We start from the raw sequence: 21,397 nt of genomic DNA, 5'->3' as shown, positions 1-21,397 counted from the left end.
AAGTATGGCGATGAAAAAAAACCGCTATAATATACTTTTTTTCTAATCAGAATGATACAACCATTACTTCTTTACCTATTACCTACAGCGAAGTCGCGGGCAATAGCTAGTTAAATATATAGTACAGAAAAACAAAAGAATTGTGTAGTATACAAAATTTTAAATATATGTATATAATGTATATTAGATTAGATTAATATATAATATAAAAAAAGATATGATTTTTCAAAATAAAATATAGCCTATGTTACTCACTGATAATTAACTTTCTGTAGGTGAAAGAATTTTTAAAATCAGATTAGTAGTTTTTGAGTTTATCCATTACAAACAAACATACAAACAATCAAATTTTACCTTTTTATAATATTAGTATAGAGAAATAATTATGTTTTGCTATAAGGTAGCCCTGTTCTTATTTGTAATTTCTGTTGAACTTTGTGTGTCCTTCTATATTATTCGATTCTATTACATTTTTTTCGACTTTTCGATGAAACCAAGCGAATTATTGTTATGTTATTATTGTATGAGAGTTATTATCGGTTGAGATCGATTGTGACCTCATTAAAATATAGACTGCACCAACTATGTTTTTTTTTTTAGTAATAACTATACACAACGACTGAACGACGTTCGTGTAAGTGCGGCGTTAGTTTCCTCAAAATCTGTTAATTTAACATTAGGTTCAAATAAATAAATATAGGTAAAATTAAATAACATGAGCTCCTCCTCCGGTAAAATGGAGCCTATATGTTATGTTAAACCTCTAACAATACATCGGTGAAACCGCATTCAATTTTGTGCAGTAGCTGTTGCGTGATGTGGGACAAAAGTAGATACAGGCAAACAAAAATTCAAAAAACTGATGTTTTGGCTTTTGTTGCTTTAATAAAGACCCCGTTTCTTATCTTTAATGTACAGTACAGTACATCGGCCTGTTACAATTTTATCATATGTATATTATATATTTATAATATACATATATAGTATGGTTTACATATATGTATATTTATAGTTGATTATTTCGTGTTTTAATCAGCAAATGAAATCACATCAATTTTATCTCGTGATTGAATGGTGTGAATAAAAAAAACTTAATAAAAATGCATGTAGGTTTGCAGGAGTAATAAAACAGGAGAAAAATGAATCCTATTTATGGTAGACATTGTTGACATTGAGTGGTGATTAGATACGGAACACGGATGTAAGCGACTCAGGTCCTTTACGGATCGAATAATTTATTTCATAGTTAACACAATGCTTGCTTACTTTAGCTGTATGTCTCAATAATATATTCGTTGTGCTATTTTATTGTGGAGGATTACTTAATAATGTTTAAGGTTTAGTTAATAGGTTTATTCAAAATATTTTCTTTCACTACAGATAATTTGTATGTAATGTGGTCTTTAAAACGAACTTAGTATATTTATAAAGCTATGTAGGTGTTTTTGGTTTAATAAAAATATAAATTATAATGCTATATTTCCTTAACTTAAAATGTTCAAGGTAACTTAGATCAAGATAAGGTTACAAGGTCATGATCAATTATGTACATTAGTGTGAAAAATCTGCTTCACATCTGATCTAATTACGTATTAAAATAACTTTCAATTAATATAATATTTAATACAGGTATTAGGGACTTAAGAGCGAAAAACGAAATCATTAGAAACATAATAATTAGAAAAATAATAATCAATCATAAAATTTGATCAGTCAGTCTCATATACATGACTTGAATGTTTGAAGGCTATTTGTTGATATATTTTGTTGATTTCAAAAGTAATCGTAGGCGACCTGACTTTGACCAATTATCATATATTTGAATTATATTAGAAGTATGAAAACGCTTTAATACTATGCAGTCGAAATGATCGAATGATATTCCTTCTGATGAGCTCATTCTGATTGACACGACATAAATATGCTAATTATATTATTCATATAAAAATCCCGAGAACGTTTTTTGATCCGTGAAATTTTAAGTTTCCTGAAGCTTTTAATATTTTTTATCAAATGCCGTGCTGTAACAATATATATTAAGAAAAAAAATTAAGTAAAATTAACGTTAATTAATTAAATTTTAGAATAAAATTTTATAAGTAAAACCCTTTTAAAGGTTCTCTTTATCTTTTATACATCATGGAAATTATTATTAGTATACTAAAAATAAATATCAAGTTATAAAAAAATAAAAATATATTTCTTTCATATTTATATTAACTTATTTTATTCACACACAAAAATATCACTAATAAGTAAATAATATTGCAGCAAAATTTCAAAGTCTTGTTTCGTTATAATAAAATATGTTTCGTTATTTCGTATAAGATTCATCTCGATAGAACTTCATCGTCCATAACCTGAAAGGAAGTAAATTCGAGTTAGTATACATATACCAATGTTTTCTTTTTACTACACAACTGATTTAAATATGTAATACGGTATATGTTTGTGCAAAACACTTATGCTTCGGAAATAACGTAAAGCTGTAATAATAAGCTCTCTCCGGATTTTTTTAAGTATATTTCATGCACAGATACTCTCCGTTTAGAAAAGCTACTGGCCGAAATCGGTGGTCAAGTTTAAAACAAGTTAAATGGCAAATAGTCAATTGTTTAAGTCTGTAATGGCATGCTTTATTTTACAATAAATATTATATAGTATATGTTTATAAACACTATATCATTTTATGAAAACTGAAAAAGTACCTCCTTTTATTGCAGCACCGGCGGATGAATGAGCTGCAGCTGAACTGCTGGCAAAACTATGACCTGCTCCGAACACCCCGGCCCCTGCACCAGCAATACTCTTTGCAGATGCTACAGCACCAGCACCATTATTATGTATATCGCGAAGGCCACCTGCTTGCGATATACCTAAACTCCTACTGTTGGCAAAACTGTGACCAGTACCAGGGTTATAGTTAGCTTCACAGCCGCTTTTGCAACCTGTTCCTGTGCCTTGATTTGCGCTAAATGTACCAGAGCTGGCAAAAGCATTGGCATTAGCTTGTGCTCCGGCAAAAGCTTGTGCTCCAGCAATAGCCTGGGCTCCAGCAATAGCCTGCGCACCAGAATTAGCGTTTGCTCCAGCGTTAGCCAGTGCACCGGTATTTCCTTGGTTGAAGTCACTTGTGTGATGGTAGGCCGATTGATCTTTTTTTTCATTTCCGTTATTTTCACTTTTTGAAGGCTTACCATCATCAAATGGTTTTAAGAATCCTGACGGGCCACCGAAACCTCCAGAGTAAGCAACGGCTTTAGCATCAGCCGAAGTACTTGATATACCAGACAATCCATTCGTCATTTGGTGAGCACCATTTACATTTGGCACGACTTTTGCATTACAATTACCAGATGTGCAAGAAGAAGGAGTATAATTGTTTGGAGGTATTTTTGGGACATCATATTCATTAGGTTTTAAAATTCCTGTTGGACCTCCGAACCCACCTGTATATTGAGGTAATTTTATTTTATCTATTGGCTTTGGTAAGCTTGCTGATCCCGTTTGCGAAACGGTATTTGGTCCATGTGATTCGACAAAGTTTCCAGGGCCTGTAGGAATATTTTGATTAGGAGGAACAAGACCACTACTTGGTTTGGATAGGCCATGTGAGTCAGGATATGAATTAGATCCAGAATTCGCTCCTGCTGAACCTGTTGATCCACTACCACTAGTATGAGGTAAGTCACTATTAGATGGTACGTTTTCATGGCTTGGTTTCGAGGCAAACTGTGTACCTGTGACAGTATCAAATGATCCTGGTGATCCACCGAATCCACCTGTATATTGAGGTTTGGTTTTATCGTCTACTGGTTTTGGTAAGTTAGTTGATCCCGTAGGCAAAACAGTAGATGATCCATGTGATTCAATAAAGTTTCCAGGGCCTGTTGGAATATTTTGATGAGGAGGAACAAGGCTACCACTTGGTTTTGCTAAACCATGTAAACCAGGATATGAATTCGATCCAGAATTCTCTTCTGGTGAACCAGTTGTAACACTATTATGAGGTAAATTACTAGATGGTGCTTTGTCATGAGTTGGTTTTGATGTAAAGTGTGTTCCAATAGTAGAGCCTGTGTCAAATGATCCCGGTGATCCACCAAAGCCACCGGTATATAAAGGAGTATTTTGAGTCGTAGAGCTTACATGAATATGTGGTTTAGATGGTCCAAGAGGTTCTAGTCCTGTAGGTTTGCTAAATCCTCCAGTATATGTAGGTTGATTTTGACTAGAGGTTTCAACGTTTATCTTAAATTTGTCATAATTTTTTGTATCATATGACCCCAGCTGTGATCCAGCGTTATAAGACCCTGTATTTGCTGTATAACCAGCACCATTAATTGGATGTACATTAGACATAATAGACACTGAACCAGGTTTTACTGGTACACCCTCATACCCAGGAAAGGTATTGGGATAATGAGTTAAATCAATTTTTGAAGCTGGTACTGGAGTTTTGAATGACTCAGATGGAGATTGTGCACCTGTGTAAGAAGGTTTTGTTGAATCAAAATTTGAAGGATATCCTGGAGCACTACTACCAACTGCAGGATAATAATCACAGTCAGGAGTTTTACAATTATTTGTTTGGACATGATTAGTGGGGATTTCAGAATCTGGTGCATTCGGTGTTTCACAATTAGGTCCAGTACAACTTGAAGCAGGTGCAACTGGTAATTGGGATGGATAATTTCCATGAGAGTAGGTTGATGGTTTTGAAGAAATTGACGCAGTATTTACTGGTAATGAACTATCAGTGGGACAACCGGCAGAACCACAATTGCTTTTTGAACCTTTTGGTAAATTATATAAATTTGCTGTGGGATTACTGTTTGTACCATGACCAGAATATGTTGTACTTGGGTTCGTACCAAGTATTGGGACGTTATAACTGGTTGGTAATTTGCCGTTAATTGAATCTGGACCGCTAGGGGCTATACTGCAACTGTGGCTTGAACATGCTGGGCCTAGATTAGGAGTAGTTAAATGTGTATCAGGCTTAGGATAAGTCGGTGTGGCTTCATTACCTGAAGGTGCGAGAGGAATAAAAATATCATGTTCACTTGATGGTGACGTCGCACTAGACGATGGACCGGACCCACATTTTCCTTGAGAACAGTCTGATTGTGTATGGCTGCTACCGCTGTTACTGTTAAAATTAGGTGAATCATCATTCAGTTCATACGTCGACTTTGGTTGTGTTTTACCAGTAGAGTCTACATCATAACCATAAGAGTTGCTGGCGGCGTCTGTGTGTTGTTGTGAAGTTGGAGAACAATTTCCCGAAATACATTTATTAGGTGACTCGTAACCATTTTGAGGCCTTCCATTTTGTAATTCTGTGTTACATTGTCCGGACGCGCAATTAGTGCCTGTATTATAATTAGCCTTAGAGGAAGGTAAACCATAAGACGCATCTTGTTGATTGCCAGTTATGCCATTACAATCGCCCGTCGAGCATTTATTGTTCGTAGTACTATGACCGTCACAGTGGTTTCCTATGCAAGGTGTACTACCACCATTATTTGAGTAAGGACTTACTCCGGCTCCGGCTCCATTTCCGTGTATAGCGATACCACCGTTGTTCTGAGCCGCATCATTGTCTGATGAACTGTGCAATGTAGTTGGCGCAGAATTTCCACCGTGTTTGCAATTGTTAGTTTGACAATCAAATCCTGCAATTCCGTTGGTACCACTACCACTAAAAGTATAAGAGCTTGAACTTGAGCTTGCACTTGAACTCGCCGAGGCAAAACTTGATGATGATGATTTGGAAAAACTACCCGAAAAACCACTACCACTGGGTATACTTAAAGGAATAGCTGGATGAACGCCGAATGTCCCTGCTGCAGCGTTTGCCTCAGCTGAAAGAAAAGATATGACTAAATTAATAACTAAAAAATTTGTAAAAGCGTATTAATTATTGAACAACTTGGGTACTTATTATAATAATTATTGTTGGTAGATAATTCTTATAATTCATAAGTAAATATTTTACAGGTTATTTTCGGTTGCAATTTTCAGTATTAGTATTATAATATACATAGTCTTGTATATATATTAATAGATTGATCTATACACTAACTTTGAATAAATATTTAAACTAACATAAAAGATAACATTATATCCATTTAGAAGATTCTAGGGACCAATATATGATATTGTATTTTAAATAGTTTTTTATCTATACGGCATTTCGCAGGATTTGGTTTGATTGATGAATTGACAATTTTCTAATGATGCATTAAAATTTTTTATACATTATTTCTGTAGCCGTCTTTCAATATTTAAAAGTGTTATAGGTATTAGTAAGTAATTTACTAATTATCATTCATCATTACTAAACTAAAATATAATAAGTTATGGATATGTTATATAAATAAACAATTTATTACCTACTAATTATAAAATAATAAATATTATATTATCCTAAAGAACATCTATTTCAATTTCTTGTTTTAATACTATTTTATAAATAACTTCTGTTGACTACAACAAAACTATTTTTTAATTATAAATATAAAGTTATATCATATCTATGTGAATAAGTAGTCTCTTTGATAATTATAATCTAAAATACTGACCTCTTGCCACTGCTCCACTTTTCACACCATATCCATGTGGTGTTCCTGTCACAAAGCTCACAAGGGCTAGCACGAAAACACCCGAGAGCTCCATCTCGGTGAAGCTTACCGGTCACAATGTTATTGTTTTGCCAACGCTTAGCCTTTATAAAGCGAAACACAAATAGACAGTTGTATATTAAACAAAAAACCTGTTGTCATTTACTGTGAATTTGAATTTGTGTTCATGTGACGATAGCTGTGTATGATAGCTGACGTTGTTTCTCGTACTCGTAATACAAGCGCTTTACAATTACTCACACACAGCAATGGACTAGGGAGCATGAGAAGAACAGCCAAAACTTATTACTCACACCTTTTAATATTCACTCGAGTTTTAGACGCTCATTGGAATATACTATGTCAGTTTCGAATATCCGGAATGGTATTTGCAGCGGTATTATTATTAATATTGAGGTATACATATATGATTGTTAAACTAATATAATCAATTTTTCACATTCCAAATTGGCTTTGTTGCCATGTCTTTGTGTTATTGTGTTGATAGGTATATTATATTTTACCGAAAACTTGATTCTAATTTCAGTTTCAAATTAATATTTTATTGCTTCGCGTTAACGACTGCTATAAATAACTCGTAGAAATTTACGCCCGGCCCGACTTTGGATGTGTATGCCTTAATCCTGATCTTTTTTATTTAACCTTTTAGAAATATCATAATAAAATAAGTATCCCATCATGTTTTATAATTCCCCTAACCAGCCAGCTTTATCATCCATTAAACAGAATATGGCATTTGCGTTTTACTCGTTTCTTTGTCTTTTTTTATTATTTGTATTGAAATATTCATCTCATTCATTATAATAAGTAGTACCTAATGGTATAAAGAAAGCGAAAGTCAGTGTTTATGGTAACTTACAAAAGAAATATTTTCATAACTTCGAAGAAAAATCATCTATCTGTTGGGTATTCTTTATTTTTCTAAGAGCATAGTAAAAAGTTATATAACTCAGTGAATTTAAATTTAGTAGGTAAATTGTATTGAACCCTAACGTCTTGCTTGAGTGATAAACTTTAATCAAATTATAGTTTTGAGGATATTATTAGTAAGATGGTTTATAAAAGGAAAAAAGTTATCCCTACCTAACAATATTTGGAGTGCGATTCTAAGGTTTTTTTTAGCTTTTAGGAAAACAAATTAATGTTACCGATTGTCCTGACCTATCGCTATAAATCGATTTAAAATAAATCTATGTTCGACTATGACTATTTTATTAATCGCCTTTTTTATTTATGAATTATAAATTACACCCAATTCCGAATCAAAAGCTTAAAGTCTATAATTCAACATGATTTATTATTAATATTGAGATGTGCTAATAAAATCGCGCAGATTCAATGCATTTTTTTCATACGTCTATTCGAATATCTTCTAATTTTTAAAACTTCCGACATAAATATTGTAGCGTTAATAGCATTTTAATATTTACTGTAAACACTTTATATTTATATTTTGATAACTATTAAAATTATCTACCGCAACCGCAACAGCCTGTGAATGTCCCACTGCTGGGCTAAAGGCCTCCTCTCCTCTTTTTGAGGAGAAGGTTTGGAGCTTATTCCATCACGCTGCTCCAATGCGGGTTGGTAGAATACACATGTGGCAGAATTTCAGTGAAATTAGACACATGCAGGTTTCCTCACGATGTTTTCCTTCACCGTAAAGCACGAGATGAATTATAATCACAAATTAAGCACATGAAAATTCAGTGGTGCTTGCCCGGGTTTGAACCCACGATCATCGGTTAAGATTCACGCGTTCTTACCACTGGCCCATCTCGGCTTTTTAAATTTTTTTATTTAAAATTATTTAATTAAAATTATCTAACAAATAAATAAATAAATAAATTGAGTTAATGTTATTTTCCCCTATTTTTTTTTTTTAATTAATATGGTCACAATACCTCATTTAGAAAAGATAGATCTGTAGAAATTTTAGAGACAGGCAAATATAAAAATACGTAAAAACTTTTTACTATATTTTAACTGTTTAAATTCTATCTGTTATAATTTTGGATAGCGATCGAAAATTCTGTCCGAATGCACTTAAAATATAAGTTAGATCTTTAAAAAAAGTTACCTATTCACAGGCATATAGTAGGTATGTTATAATATAGCTTGTCTGTCCTGGCAAAGTAACCTACAATAATGTCGGATCAGTAAATTTTACGTGAATCCATTAAAAAATATTAAATAGAAATAAATATGGAAGTAACCTTAAGTTGTTATAATTTTTGATAGACTCGACTGAAGAAATAATACTAAGCGGAACCTTAACCTTGAAATCTCCTTGTACTCTTTGAAGATTACCCCGTAGAAACACAGTCGGTCTGTTTGTCTGTGACATAAAGTAAGTTTGTTCTTGTTTAGGTAACTTTCAAATAGCTCTATTAATATAAACAAAAGGCAGTTATTTTAAAATCAATTTAATTTTATTTAGGTGTATATAATTATAGATTATGTGTAAATTTATTATAATTATCAGTTATAATTGAAAAATATAATATCTTATTCAGTCTATTTAAAAATACCAGCAATATAAAGCATGCTGAGGCGGATTTGATACCTTGGTTGCCATAGGCCTACAGACGATTGACTGCCTCGTTGGTCTAGTGGCAAGATGTAAGGCCGCAGACCCGGAGGTCCTGGGTTCAATTCCCAGAACGGGCCAATCTAAAGTTATTGGATTTTTCTGTCAGAAAATTCTCAGTAGCAGCCCGGAGTCTAGAAGTTGGAAGTATGTTGCACTCCCGTGCCTCGGAAAGCACGTAAACCGTTGGTCCTGCGCCTGATCTCTCTCCGGTCGTGTGATTGCCATCCCATCAGATAATGAGAGTTAAGGAATAGAGAGTGCACCTGCGTTTGCGCACACACTTGTGCACTATAATACCTCCTGCGCAGTGGGTTAATCTCTCTTGAGAAATCGCCGAAATCGGTCTGGAGGACATTATTATTATAAACGATTGCTGTTACCCTATTCCTTAAAAATTTATCGAAAATAATCGTTATCTCCATAAGAGTTTTTCTGCAAGATGCTGTGAACACATTTTTTAGTATTTAAACGTTGACGTGTGGATTACTAAAAAAAATCTCACCAAGTTATGCCACCCCCTAAATTTTATCACTTTCGGCCTATTAGGAAATCCACCCCTGGAAGTTATTTGGTAATAGAATAAGCTTCTTTTTCCAGAATAAAAATATTTTATCGATCGAGTATAATAAGGACGTGTCATTATGTATGCATAATGTAAATTTTAAACGGAAAACCATATTAACTATTAGATCCGATATTATTAGATGCGTGTGCATATATGTCGTGAGACCGCAATGTTTATAAAAAAAACACACTGGATGCATAAGTACCTACATCCGGGTAACACATCGCTTAAGTCTTCACATTCCATTATATAAGTGCTCAAAGAGATACATCATGAACTTGATATTCACTTAAACGGCTTGGACTATAAAATATTAACACAATTTTCCACTTTATATCATACCTGAGTGGTAGTTTAGTTAGGTAGGAAAATATATGACAAATTTATATCATCAATAATAACAATGATTGTGCGCAGACGGAACATAACTTAAGCTATACGTTCATTTTAGAGGTCAAGGATTCGTAACTACCTGCCTTGTATAGGACATGATATTATTTATGCAGTCATTTTAAAATATTTTATATTATTTCCTTCAGCAATTAATGATTATAACTTTGAGATCTTAAATTGACTCAGTAGGATGTAATAAACACAAAATTGTAGAAATGTTAGTAATAATATTTATCTCTATTTATTCCTAAAGATAAGTTCGGAGAACTCAGTACAAGGTTGTTTGTTACTCACTAATAGAAAGGATTGCACGATTCTAAAGTTATATGAAATTAATAACGTCCACGAATCAATAATTCGATGAACTTGTAAGTAAAAACCCTAGTGAAGACTGGCTACCAATAAAAGTAGTTTTTTCCTTACCCTAAATAAAGTGAAACTTGAATCAGACTTATTTTGTATATTTTAAAACATTTTTCTTTGTGGGCCGAAAATACCAAGTGCTTTTTTATTGATAAGGCAAATTCATTTAAAATACTTACACGTCCATGGTACACACATACACGTAATTTTTGTGGTAGTGTAGGTTTTTCGTAGCTTTTTTTATATTTTAACCTCAGCGATGTGTATTCGGCTGACATACACGTTCTTATATAAAAGGAAAAAATGTTAATTTAAAGTATTGTTAGAGTGTATTCGAAGTTAAACTACCAATGTAATCATAAATCTTTATTAAGAGATACTTCATAAAAAGTTACTAAAATATATATCGTTTCTAGCGGCTCGGAACCTAAATATTCTATAATTAAAACTAAGCAAAAAGTAAGGTTAGTCTAGAGACTATTTACAAGTTTCGTTTTCGTCTACTATGACAATAATAAGTACACTTCATCGGCAAGTTGCGAGTCCAGGTTAAACGAACTCGTCAGGTTCTCTCGGGGCGTCCAAGTCTCGGTAGTGTATGACCGGACGGAACTCGGCGCCGCCGCCCCTTTAACAATCAACACCCACGTTAGTGGCGACACTTCACAATGGGGCACTTACACTCGCCACGCACACGCCTTTACTATGGTAATTAATCTACGGATATAATCTCAGCTTCCCGGGAGACTTGTTCGTAGGGCTTTTATGAGGAAAATTGAAGAAAATTCGTATGTTCATTTTCGGACACTTTATTTGATAAATTATTATTCATACATTATGTATATATTGATTTCGGTTTCATATTAGCATGAAATATTTAATGGTTAGGTATAATTAATTTTATTCTTAGGTATACTTATTACAAGTGCAGACTGAACTTAATAAAAAAAAATACAATTTTAAATAATAAAATAAAATAATTTGTAACAATTCCTATTATATCAATAAAATCCATACTAATATATATATATACTATTATGTATTTGTAAATAACAATGATTCCAGCAATGTACTCATTTAACTATTATGTCCGAATGATTTATTTTACAATTGTTTTACAATGTAAATTATATCGTTACATATTATATCTTAAAAAATATCACCGCTATCCGGGAAGTCGAGATCGTTGTAAGCAATAATAGGCCGGGACCGATCCACGTTTTCCCTGTAAATTTTTTCCTTTAACTCAAAATTTCGTTTTCAATGTTTTTTAAATATTATTATTTTTTGTTTTTATAAATATCATAAATACTCGATATAATAAGCTAAGCAGCATAAATGGTACAGTGCATAAACAATACATCTGATCAAGCAAATGTTAAGGTCATGCGATACAAATAAGAATAAGCCGGTCGTTTGGAGCGGGTCACGAGAGTTGGGTGGGACTGGCTGACAACCGCGATGCAAAATATGCAAGTTATTACATAAAATGTATTTTGTCATTTATCTTATTGTCTTATTTTGTCGTTCCAATAAATTTCATCGTTAATTGAATTATTCTTTTATTTTTTAAACGATAAATTCTTTGTATATTGTGCACATAATATAATTAATGACTTTCCATATACAAATTAAATATTTATAGAATTTTCTATTATTTATTATTTTATTTTTTTTATAAACGAGTTCTATTACAAACAAGTGTATTTAATTAGATTCATATGTATATTTTTAATAACTAAAACAAACCAAAACCATAATTGAAAATTTGAGTATATAAAGAATGAATTTGCATTTTTCAAACATACTTTTAGAACTTTCATTTCCAAATATTTTTTCGTTTTTGTATTGATAACACTAAAAGCTCATAAATAACTTTTTACTTTTTTATCTTTGCCAATATATACATAGACAATAAATGTGAAATAGTGTATTAAAAATATGTAAAGGAACTCTTGTATGTAAAGAACGGCAAGAACGTGTAATATTATTATTATTTTGCCAGTTTGCCGCGACACAATGAGTTAAATATGCGTCATACATACTCGGCAGCGTTACTTACACCAAACGAGTTATCTTGTTAATACATTCTAATCATACAAAAGAGAAACAGGCATTGACATTTAATTATAAGTTCCGAGTTCAATTAAGTGTTATTCAACGCTTGTAATGTACATTGTTACTTTTTAAGCAACTAAGCAATTAAAAAATAATAATAAGCAAATAATAATATCCTGGGACATTTTTTACATGTGCTGTGGAAACAAGACAACTGATATACTACATATACTACTTTTCTTTTGTAAATACATACTTATATAGATAATTACACCCACAAACAGACATGTTCATGCACGGAAATGTCTGTCCTGGGTGGGAATCGAACCCACAACCTTCGGCGTGAAAGGGAAGTATCTACCAACCACGCCAACCGGCTCGTCAATATAATATGACCACTTAAAAAAATGTAAAACCTTTTGCATCGATATTAATGTTAAACATTTTACTATGTATTACTTTTATTTCTTTCATTTTATTATAATTTCATTCCCTTTGTTAGTGACACAAAATTGACTCCGTGGTAGTGAACAGCTAGCTTTTTATTTTATGATGGAACATTTATAATATCAAATGTATATGATTTATCGATGTAAAAGGAATAAGTATAAATAGTCATAAATGCATATACCTACTTATCGTATAATTAATTTAATTTAATTAAAATAAGACAAGAAAGCACATGCTTTGTGAAGCATATAAAAATAATATTATAAAGTATATATAGGTGACTTAAAAAGTGATAATAATTTAAAAAGCATATATATTTCTTTTCAACACTACTTATATGTTATATCGAGATTGTGGCGGCCGTAAGGGTTTTAGGGCTCGGGCATTACAAACCTTTTTTTGATTTGAATTTGAATATCATATTGCTTAGCACAAATGCGCTTATAATAAAGTTTTTTGTATTACAAGTTTAGAAACTGAGCAGTGTTCTCCAGGTATATGTGCAGCATGGTAAGTCCCTTGCGCTTAAGCCATAGTTATAGCTTATCAACATGCTTGTTTATTTATGACATTCATATTCAAATTAAAAAAGGAGCTCTCAACGCCTGCATCACCGTCACGGCCGTCAGGTTTCATGGGTCACCTGGGTCGCGAGAAGCGCGGGTGTCGTGGCGCGTAGGGCTGCGGCGGCGCCCACCCGCCCCATCCCCAGCCGCGCGCGCCTCCACCGCCCGAGCCGCCATACCTGCACACACGGACACAATACCATTAGAATGACGAGGAGGCTCCGACACGACACGAGCGCACGGACACGCACGGGTGCGGCGGCGGCGCGTGCGCGGCGGGGGGCGCGGCGCGCGCGGGTGGCTCGGGCTGCTGCGGGCGCCGCACGTCGCGCACGTACGCATTGAAGTACGACACCTCGTGGCGCACCTCGTCCACCTGACGGGTACGATAGACATCATTATGCTATAGCTATGGATTAAATAATAAATAAATATTTTAATAAAATAAAATTTACCTTTTCTCCGTGTTTATTAAAGATATGCTTTCTTATAAAATCTGGCCCCTTGAATTTCTTTCCACTGAGTGGGCAGAGCCATTTATCTTTAGATAGCTCTTGTGTATTAGCTTGTATGAATTTTTCTACCTCTGCATCTGGATCCTGTATAAGTGAAATAGGAAAATAATTAAATGTACACAATACTGATACAAACTATAAAATAATATTGTTTATTTGCTGCATTTACTTTGATACCAAGTTTTTGCAATTCATCTTCACTCAGTGGTTTGACGTCTTGGAGAAAAGCGGACATCTTCCCTTCGAAAGTCTTGATATAATCTTGAATTTCTTGCTGAGTGGGCTATGAAAAGAAGGATTTAGTATAATATATACATATCAAGTTTATAATGGCATCTTGAAAATAAAGACAATAATTTAAAGATTATATTTTTTTGCAGTGAAGTAGAACACTATATTCAGTAATAAAAATAAGATTGAACCTTATTAGCGGGTGGACCCGAACGTGCGTGCATAATACCGCAACGGTTTGGCATTTCATCTTCATATGGGTACTCGCAATGGTTATAATAATCCACCGAGTGTACAATACGCAGGTACAACACAAGGCGGTCTAATACACGAATCAACTCAGGGTCCTGTTGGTCCTGTGTTGTGGATTCAGAGGAAGCTTCCAAGCCGAGCAACTCTTCCTCTTCAGTGGAGGCTTCTTCTATCAAGTGTTCTGTGATTTTATGAAGTACTGGATTTTTGGAGTTGAGGCTAAAATTCTGCAAAATATGTTTTTTTTTTTAGATTTTTACATCAAAAGATAAAAATAAAAGATATTTTTTATTCCAACTGATAGGAATTGTTCTAGCGATATAGTTAAATACGAATTTAATGATATCGCTCGTGCGAAGGAAGGCGCACACTGTGACGCGGACTAATTTACTAATTGTGTATTGACTGCGATTGCTCAAGTGTAACGCTGAGTACCTGGTCGGAGCGGTCGGCGTCGGCGCGGGCGGCGTCGTCGAGGCGCGTGTCGTGCCACAGGCGCGTGCGCGTGTCGAGGTGGTGCGCCAGGCGCGCCGCCAGCCGCGCGTCGGCGCGCAGCACGGCGCGCTCCAGCGTCACGCCCGACACCGCGCGGATGCGACGCTGCAGGTCGCGGTTCACGATCGCGCCCAGCTCGCACTCGCGCAACTGGATAGTGCAACGTATATTGTTATAATCTATTCCAATCACAATAAGAATAGATAAAAACAAATCGTATTTTTAAATAAGTGATTTGCTGATGGCTCCGCTATATTTTGCACTACAAACAGTTCTTTATTAATATATCTTCATTTGTAATATAACAATATTCCACTTAACTACTTAATCTACCACTCTCTACTACTTAATCCATTTTAATTTTACTTCCAAGGTTCTGAAAACAGTTTTGCCGACAATCAAGACGCCATTATTCGATAAACTGACAATGAATATGGTCTCGACCAAGGACGTTCGCTAAACGAATGGAGAATGAATGAATTTATAAAGATAAAAAATATATTATTTTAATTTTGTCACAAATTTTAGATTTTTAAAACAGATATATATGTTTATTAATTTGTATATAATAAATAAATAACGTCCTCCACACCTATTTCGGCCACAGTGGCCAATCTCAAGAGAGATTAGGCAACTACGCAGGAGGTATTATAGTGCAGAAGTGTGTGCGCAAACACAAGTGCACTCTCTATTCCCTAACTCTCATAATCCGATGGTGACGGCAATCCGATGCGACCGAAAAGAGTTCAGGAGCAAAACCAACGACTTTACGTGCTTTCTGAGGCACCGGATTGTACACACTTCCAACTTCTAGAATCTGGGCCGCTACTGAGAATTTTCTGACAGAAAAACCCAATAACTTTTTATTGGACCGATCTGGGAATTGAACTCTGGACCTCCGGATCTGCGGCCTTACATCAAAAGTTTTAAAATCTCAAAATGTAGTTTTATGCATACTAACACTCAATTTATAATTTTCAAAATAATACAATTATTTTTAGATTATTTGGAATTAACAAAAGTTTTTTAATACGACCTGGCTTTGTGTAAGCGGAGTTTAATTAAAAGGGGTTTTTTTATTTATTTTTACCAGCAATCCATATAACATATATCTATTAAAATTAATATGAAATTACTTTTAAAACCAATAAAATATATCGTTTCATACTTTATCATTCATTCATTCATTAACCCACTCATTCAATAACCTTCTCTCACTAATCACTTAAATGTCATGCCAATTGAAGGTCAAAGTTGTTTATTTACCTTCTTTCCTACTTCTATTATAATTGATTATAGAGTACAAATGAGATTTTAACACCCAGATTCTATAATATATTCGTACTCCTAATAATGCAGTAGATAATTCCGGACCACTCAAGTTACAGTTATGTCTCTTAAACCACGCAATTTTTGTTTGCTTTAAACAACGCCTGGTCAAACTTTCGGTTCACTATTTTTAGTTTTGTTTTTTATATTTTATTGCAAGAACTAATTTAAAAAACCTAGATCGATTGAAAACCTGTATAAGGACTGTATAATTAATTAAGTATGGCGGAATGTTTTATTTACTTATTTTTATATAATTATGATATTAATACATTCGGTAGCGAAATTGTAGTAAACGTTACCCGTATATTATTGAGGTTCCAACATATGTCTTTGATGTTGACTTCTCTGCGGAAAGTGACCCAGCCGCGTCGGAACCAGCGTCGCTCGGGCAGCGGATCAGCCAACGCGACGCGAAGAAATCCTCCATAACGCTTGCACATCTATGGAGATAAATAAAAATACATAACTTATTAATATATAAATATTGCAATAAAATATACTTAAAAAAAATCTATTTCTCTATAAAATAGCACAAACGCTTTGTGTATATTTCGTGCCTTTGTTGTATTTATTTATTTCTATTATTTGGCTAGATTAGTAATTTATAGCAATACGTACAGCTTCTACTTCTGCTTTTGTTATAGTAGGTGCTAAATTTCTTAAGAAAATGGAAGTTGTTTTGTGTAGAGCTCGGGATTCTTTCTTCTCCACAACAACATCATTTGCTGCTTCAGATTTATCATTGCTTTCGTCTTTTTCCTTGTTATCATCAATTTTTTGAACTGGTGACTTTGAGCGTTCTTTTTGTTTTGGAGCTTTTTCAGGTGTTTTTGACTTCGATTTTGACTTTTGGCGCCGATTGGTTGTTTCACCTTCGTCTTCTGAGCTTGATGATGAAGAACTGGACGACGAGGAACTTGATGAAGATCCGGGTGGAGCTGTCGATTATTTAATAAATAAACCTCGGTACAGAGTACACAACCCAACTTATGAGCTGAGATGGCTTTATCTGATCTCAACTCTGCAGGAATTGCAGTTAATTGTAAATGTTTTATGAATATTGTAGATATTATATAATTTTTATCATTAATGTTATAATTCATATAGTTATCTATGCTATCAATCGAATTTATAATGAATTCGTTTAGAATAACTAATTATAGAGTTTATTATTTTAACTGTCTCGTTGGTCTAGTGGCTTAATGTAAGACCGTAGACCCGGAGATCCTGGGTTCAATTCCCAGGTTTTGGCCCAATAAAAAGATATTGGGTTTTTATGTCAAATAATTCTCAGTTGCAGCTGGAATCTGGAAGTTGCATGTGTGTACACTCCCGTGCCTCGGAAAGCACGTAAAGCCGTTGGTCCTGCGCCTGAACTCTTTCCGGTCGTGTCGGATTGCCGTCTCATCGGATTATAAGAGAGTGCTCCTATGTTTGCGTACACACTTGTGCACTATAATATCTCCTGTATAGTTGGCTAATCTCTCTTAAGATTGGCCGCCGTGGCCGATATCTGTCTTGAGGACATTCTTATTATTATAGAGTTTAACCAGCCAAAAACTTAGAACAAACAAAATTTGTAAATTTATATTTGAGATTATATTAATATCCTTACGAGGTTCTTTTTCTGGTACTTGTTGATCAGGTTCTGTTCCAGGAGCAGAGTTGTAACGACAAAACAATTTGGCTTGTTCTTGTAGTTGGCGGAGATGGGGGTCTATCTCCATAGTAAGTGGGGCTGTTGGCTTTGGAGACTCCGACTTTTGCTCCTAAATCAATTTGAAAGATTAATATGGCTTCCTTTATAAAGAAAATATCAAACCAACATTTATTAAAATCGAAGATGGATACTAACCTTGTCACTGGCGTGGTTCTCCTTTTCATCTTTGACTTTAATTTCATCAACGTCAATCACAAGAGCTTTGTCAGAATGGTTTTTATCTGAAATTAAATAATACATTTTGTATTAGATGATCTTTATTACATATAAAATTCTAGATATATATTAACATATGGCCATAACTAATGCTACATATGTATTATATACTTATTTATATATATATATATATAGTGTTAATTATTGAAAAGACTTAAATAGAAATTGAACTTGCCTTGCTTGTCATTAGTAATTTCTACAGGTGCAGGGTCATCAAGAACTTTTAAATCTTCGTCAGTTCCACCTTCTAGTTTTATGACCACAGTATCTAGTAATCGTATCAACTTTTCAGATTTGTCTACATCCACAGAGACCTTGTCTAGTTCACCTTGCTCTAAAAGCTCGAGAAAAACATTGAGACGATTCTGAAAATTATACAATATTAATTTTAAAGTAATATCAATAGTAATATTATAAAGATAAAAAGCAAATTTGTTTGAGCACATTAGTCTCAATTTGAAAAAAAATTATTGTATGAGATAGCCCATTGTATTGGGAACGGTTTTATTATATCAAGATACAGTCTCAGAGCAGTAACATTTAAAACTGGCGATACATGGATCACCTAGTAATATAATACAAAACAATATGATTTTACCTTTAATGCAGCCAATTGTTCTTCCTTACGCTTCACTGATTCTTCAGGGTGATATTTTATCTTGAACCTACATAACAAATTAAAATTTCCTAGTATTAATCTTACATAGCAATGAAGTATGTTCTAAGAACAATAATCCATGTAGGATAGACCAATTTCTACATAAAATATTAAATCAATTATTTGACATCTTTTTCTCTCCAACGGTAGAGCAATTATAATATATAGTTTCAAGTATTGATAAATATTGATGTCTTTATAATGATGTTCAGAATTTGGTCCAACATACCTGTCTAAATAAACCTGCCAAAATTGGTACAAAAATAAAAATTGCTTATGAAATATTTAAAAAGCTTCATAATCTCACCTGCTCCACATTTGTGGAATAATAAAACCCTACCCCTAACAGTAACGAAACCCGTAGCATTGCGCGCTACGGGTCAACGCGAAATTAACTAGCTACACACAGCATTTTAACATTTGCATAAAGTTTGAATATTTTCTTAACGACGTCCAGCAATTCCATACGCTGTAGACTGTAGGGAAAAAAGTTTTCTATTAAAATTTGCATATTTAAAAGATTCTAAGCATAGTCTACTATTAATAAGTTTCTGTGTTTGATATATTGATTAATTTAGTTTTTTTTTTATGGCATAGAATCTTTTAATTATTAGCAAATCATTGAAACTGTCTAGATGTTATAATATTACCATGAATATATTTGAACAAATCTAAACCTTGTTCTGTTATATTTATCGTTGTTTTGTTATATTTATAGTTGTTCAATTTCAATTGTATTTTACATAACATTATTTGCTTTTCGAAAAATAAATAATGAAATATAAAAGGAATTTAAATGTGTCTTACCACTCTTCTTCTTTATGAGCAACAAAAAATTCATTCAGTTGCTGCCTTCTGAACTCAAGTTTGTATTCATTATATTTCTGAATTGCATCATCAACAGTTATGGAGTCATCTTGAGCTGCTAAGAATGCCTTGAAGGTCATCATTGTAGGAGGACCATCTGTTGGACCCATTGGAAGCACTGCATCCCTAACATTATAAAAAGTTTTTATTTAAGAGCCCTTTATTTCTAGGTTCATATTTATTAATAATTACAAATTGATAGTTCTAGTTTTAAAAAAACCTGATAAAATCATACTATAAAACTATTGTATTAGGTAAAAAATATGTATGTTTTAATATGAAGGTAAAATATATTACCTTGCTGGTACTGGAGGCATTGGCTGACCATAGCCTTGGTGTGTTGGGTGAGGCCCGAAATGGTCATGCGCCCAACCATATGATCCATATGAATCATGTGGCATTCCTCCATATCTTCGGTCATCTACAGGCCAATCAGGCCTGATACGTTTGCTCGGTGGGCCTTCACCCCTAACTGGGGAATAGCCTCTGCTAGCACTGGCGCCTCCACGATAATCTCTGTAGTCGGGACCAGAACGACCTCCACGGGACCTTTCATTAGCAAAATTTGTAATGTTATATTAAAAAATATAAATGCATGATTGATGATGATGAAGTAAAAAATCTAAATAAGATAATACGTACAGATCTTCCAGACGCGTCTAAATGAAATATGTGAAGAACGTAAATAGTATAAAAACATATGTTAATTTTGCCAACTATAGTAATGAATAGTGTGTAGATAATTAATGAAACAATGAAGTGATATATAATGCAATATTTATTGATAAGTCTTTGAGATATCGGTAAAAGTTATATGCTTGAATTTCAAAATTAGGTACCTATTTTTAAAGCAATTTTGTACCTCGCGTTAAATGCAAATGAGCCTCGTTTCATATTTTTATTGACTTGGTTAGGAAATGTGGAAGATTCAAGGGGTTGAATATGGGATCTGTAAAAGGATTTTAGAAGCTGATTGAAAGGAATAGCAAGATATAGGTACATGCATTTCGTATCGCTATTTAACAAATTGCTTAAACTCAGGTCAAACAAAATACCTCTCAGACCATTCTTCTCGACCCCTACTTCTTTCTTCCCGCCTATCACTACTTCTGTAGCTGCTTCCTTCAGCAGCACCTCTCTCACCACGAAACTTGTCGCGCCTCTTGCGATCATATTCATCATCACTATCAGCCATTAGAATAAATTGATGGTTTGCCTTACTAATTTAATACAAAGACTTAGTAAGTTCCTATAAAAATGTATTATAATTTACCACAAGTAGGTAATATATAAAAGTAACGAGAATCGTTATTCGTCACGATAGGTACGCATACGTAGTACGTACGACACGAAAAAAAGTTATAATAGCAAAGACAAAACGTTTGATGCTGAATTGCTGAGATATTAGTGTCATAGACAATTGATGATGCTAAGTAAAAAGGAGTGGTTATATACTCTGTTATGTCAAGCAATATA

General features: G+C 33.7%; 2 protein-coding genes across 4 annotated transcripts; both read right to left on the bottom strand.

Moving 5' to 3' along the window:
- Positions 1-2,173: 2,173 nt before the first annotated feature.
- Positions 2,174-6,737, bottom strand: LOC126778837 (mucin-4-like). Its single transcript, XM_050502582.1, has 3 exons — positions 6,588-6,737; positions 2,709-5,867; positions 2,174-2,360 (listed from the first exon to the last, which is right to left on the bottom strand). The coding sequence occupies exons 1-3, from the start codon at positions 6,679-6,681 to the stop codon at positions 2,347-2,349; spliced, it is 3,267 nt and encodes a 1,088-aa protein (XP_050358539.1). The 5' UTR covers positions 6,682-6,737; the 3' UTR covers positions 2,174-2,346.
- Positions 6,738-10,912: 4,175 nt separating this feature from the next.
- LOC126779083 (serrate RNA effector molecule homolog) lies at positions 10,913-21,266 on the bottom strand. 3 transcript variants are annotated; one of them, XM_050503034.1, is made up of 16 exons: positions 20,977-21,266; positions 20,219-20,470; positions 19,862-20,047; positions 18,995-19,061; positions 18,572-18,761; positions 18,316-18,401; positions 18,076-18,229; positions 17,079-17,398; positions 16,760-16,900; positions 15,069-15,278; positions 14,573-14,860; positions 14,320-14,433; positions 14,091-14,234; positions 13,887-14,011; positions 13,713-13,814; positions 10,913-11,786 (listed from the first exon to the last, which is right to left on the bottom strand). In XM_050503034.1, the coding sequence occupies exons 1-16, from the start codon at positions 21,114-21,116 to the stop codon at positions 11,711-11,713; spliced, it is 2,595 nt and encodes an 864-aa protein (XP_050358991.1). In that variant the 5' UTR covers positions 21,117-21,266; the 3' UTR covers positions 10,913-11,710. The 3 variants fall into 3 exon arrangements, with proteins under 3 accessions (XP_050358991.1, XP_050358910.1, XP_050359080.1); XM_050502953.1 differs by having other exon boundaries at positions 10,913-11,189; XM_050503123.1 differs by lacking the exons at positions 20,219-20,470; positions 20,977-21,266 and adding an exon at positions 19,362-19,530 and having other exon boundaries at positions 10,913-11,189; positions 19,862-19,981.
- Between the last annotated feature and the right edge of the window lie 131 nt (positions 21,267-21,397).

The sequence above is a fragment of the Nymphalis io genome, chromosome 1 (assembly GCF_905147045.1).
Source record: "Nymphalis io chromosome 1, ilAglIoxx1.1, whole genome shotgun sequence".
Taxonomy (NCBI): Eukaryota; Metazoa; Arthropoda; class Insecta; order Lepidoptera; family Nymphalidae; genus Nymphalis; species Nymphalis io.
Note: the sequence above shows the minus strand (reverse complement) of the source record. Positions and strands in the feature narration are given on the sequence as shown.

What these genes read in the sequence shown, in the direction of transcription:
- LOC126778837 (XM_050502582.1), bottom strand. Translation starts at nt 6,681, where the DNA reads ATGGAGCTCTCGGGTGTTTTCGTGCTAGCCCTTGTGAGCTTTGTGACA. An exon ending in AAGTGGAGCAGTGGCAAGAG is followed by an intron (nt 5,868 to 6,587) that starts GTCAGTATTTTA and finishes CTTTTCTTTCAG; the next exon opens with CTGAGGCAAACGCTGCAGCA.
- LOC126779083 (XM_050502953.1), bottom strand. Translation starts at nt 21,116, where the DNA reads ATGGCTGATAGTGATGATGAATATGATCGCAAGAGGCGCGACAAGTTT. An exon ending in CGAGAAGAATGGTCTGAGAG is followed by an intron (nt 20,471 to 20,976) that starts GTATTTTGTTTG and finishes TGCTAATGAAAG; the next exon opens with GTCCCGTGGAGGTCGTTCTG. An exon ending in AATTACTAATGACAAGCAAG is followed by an intron (nt 18,402 to 18,571) that starts GCAAGTTCAATT and finishes ATTTAATTTCAG; the next exon opens with ATAAAAACCATTCTGACAAA.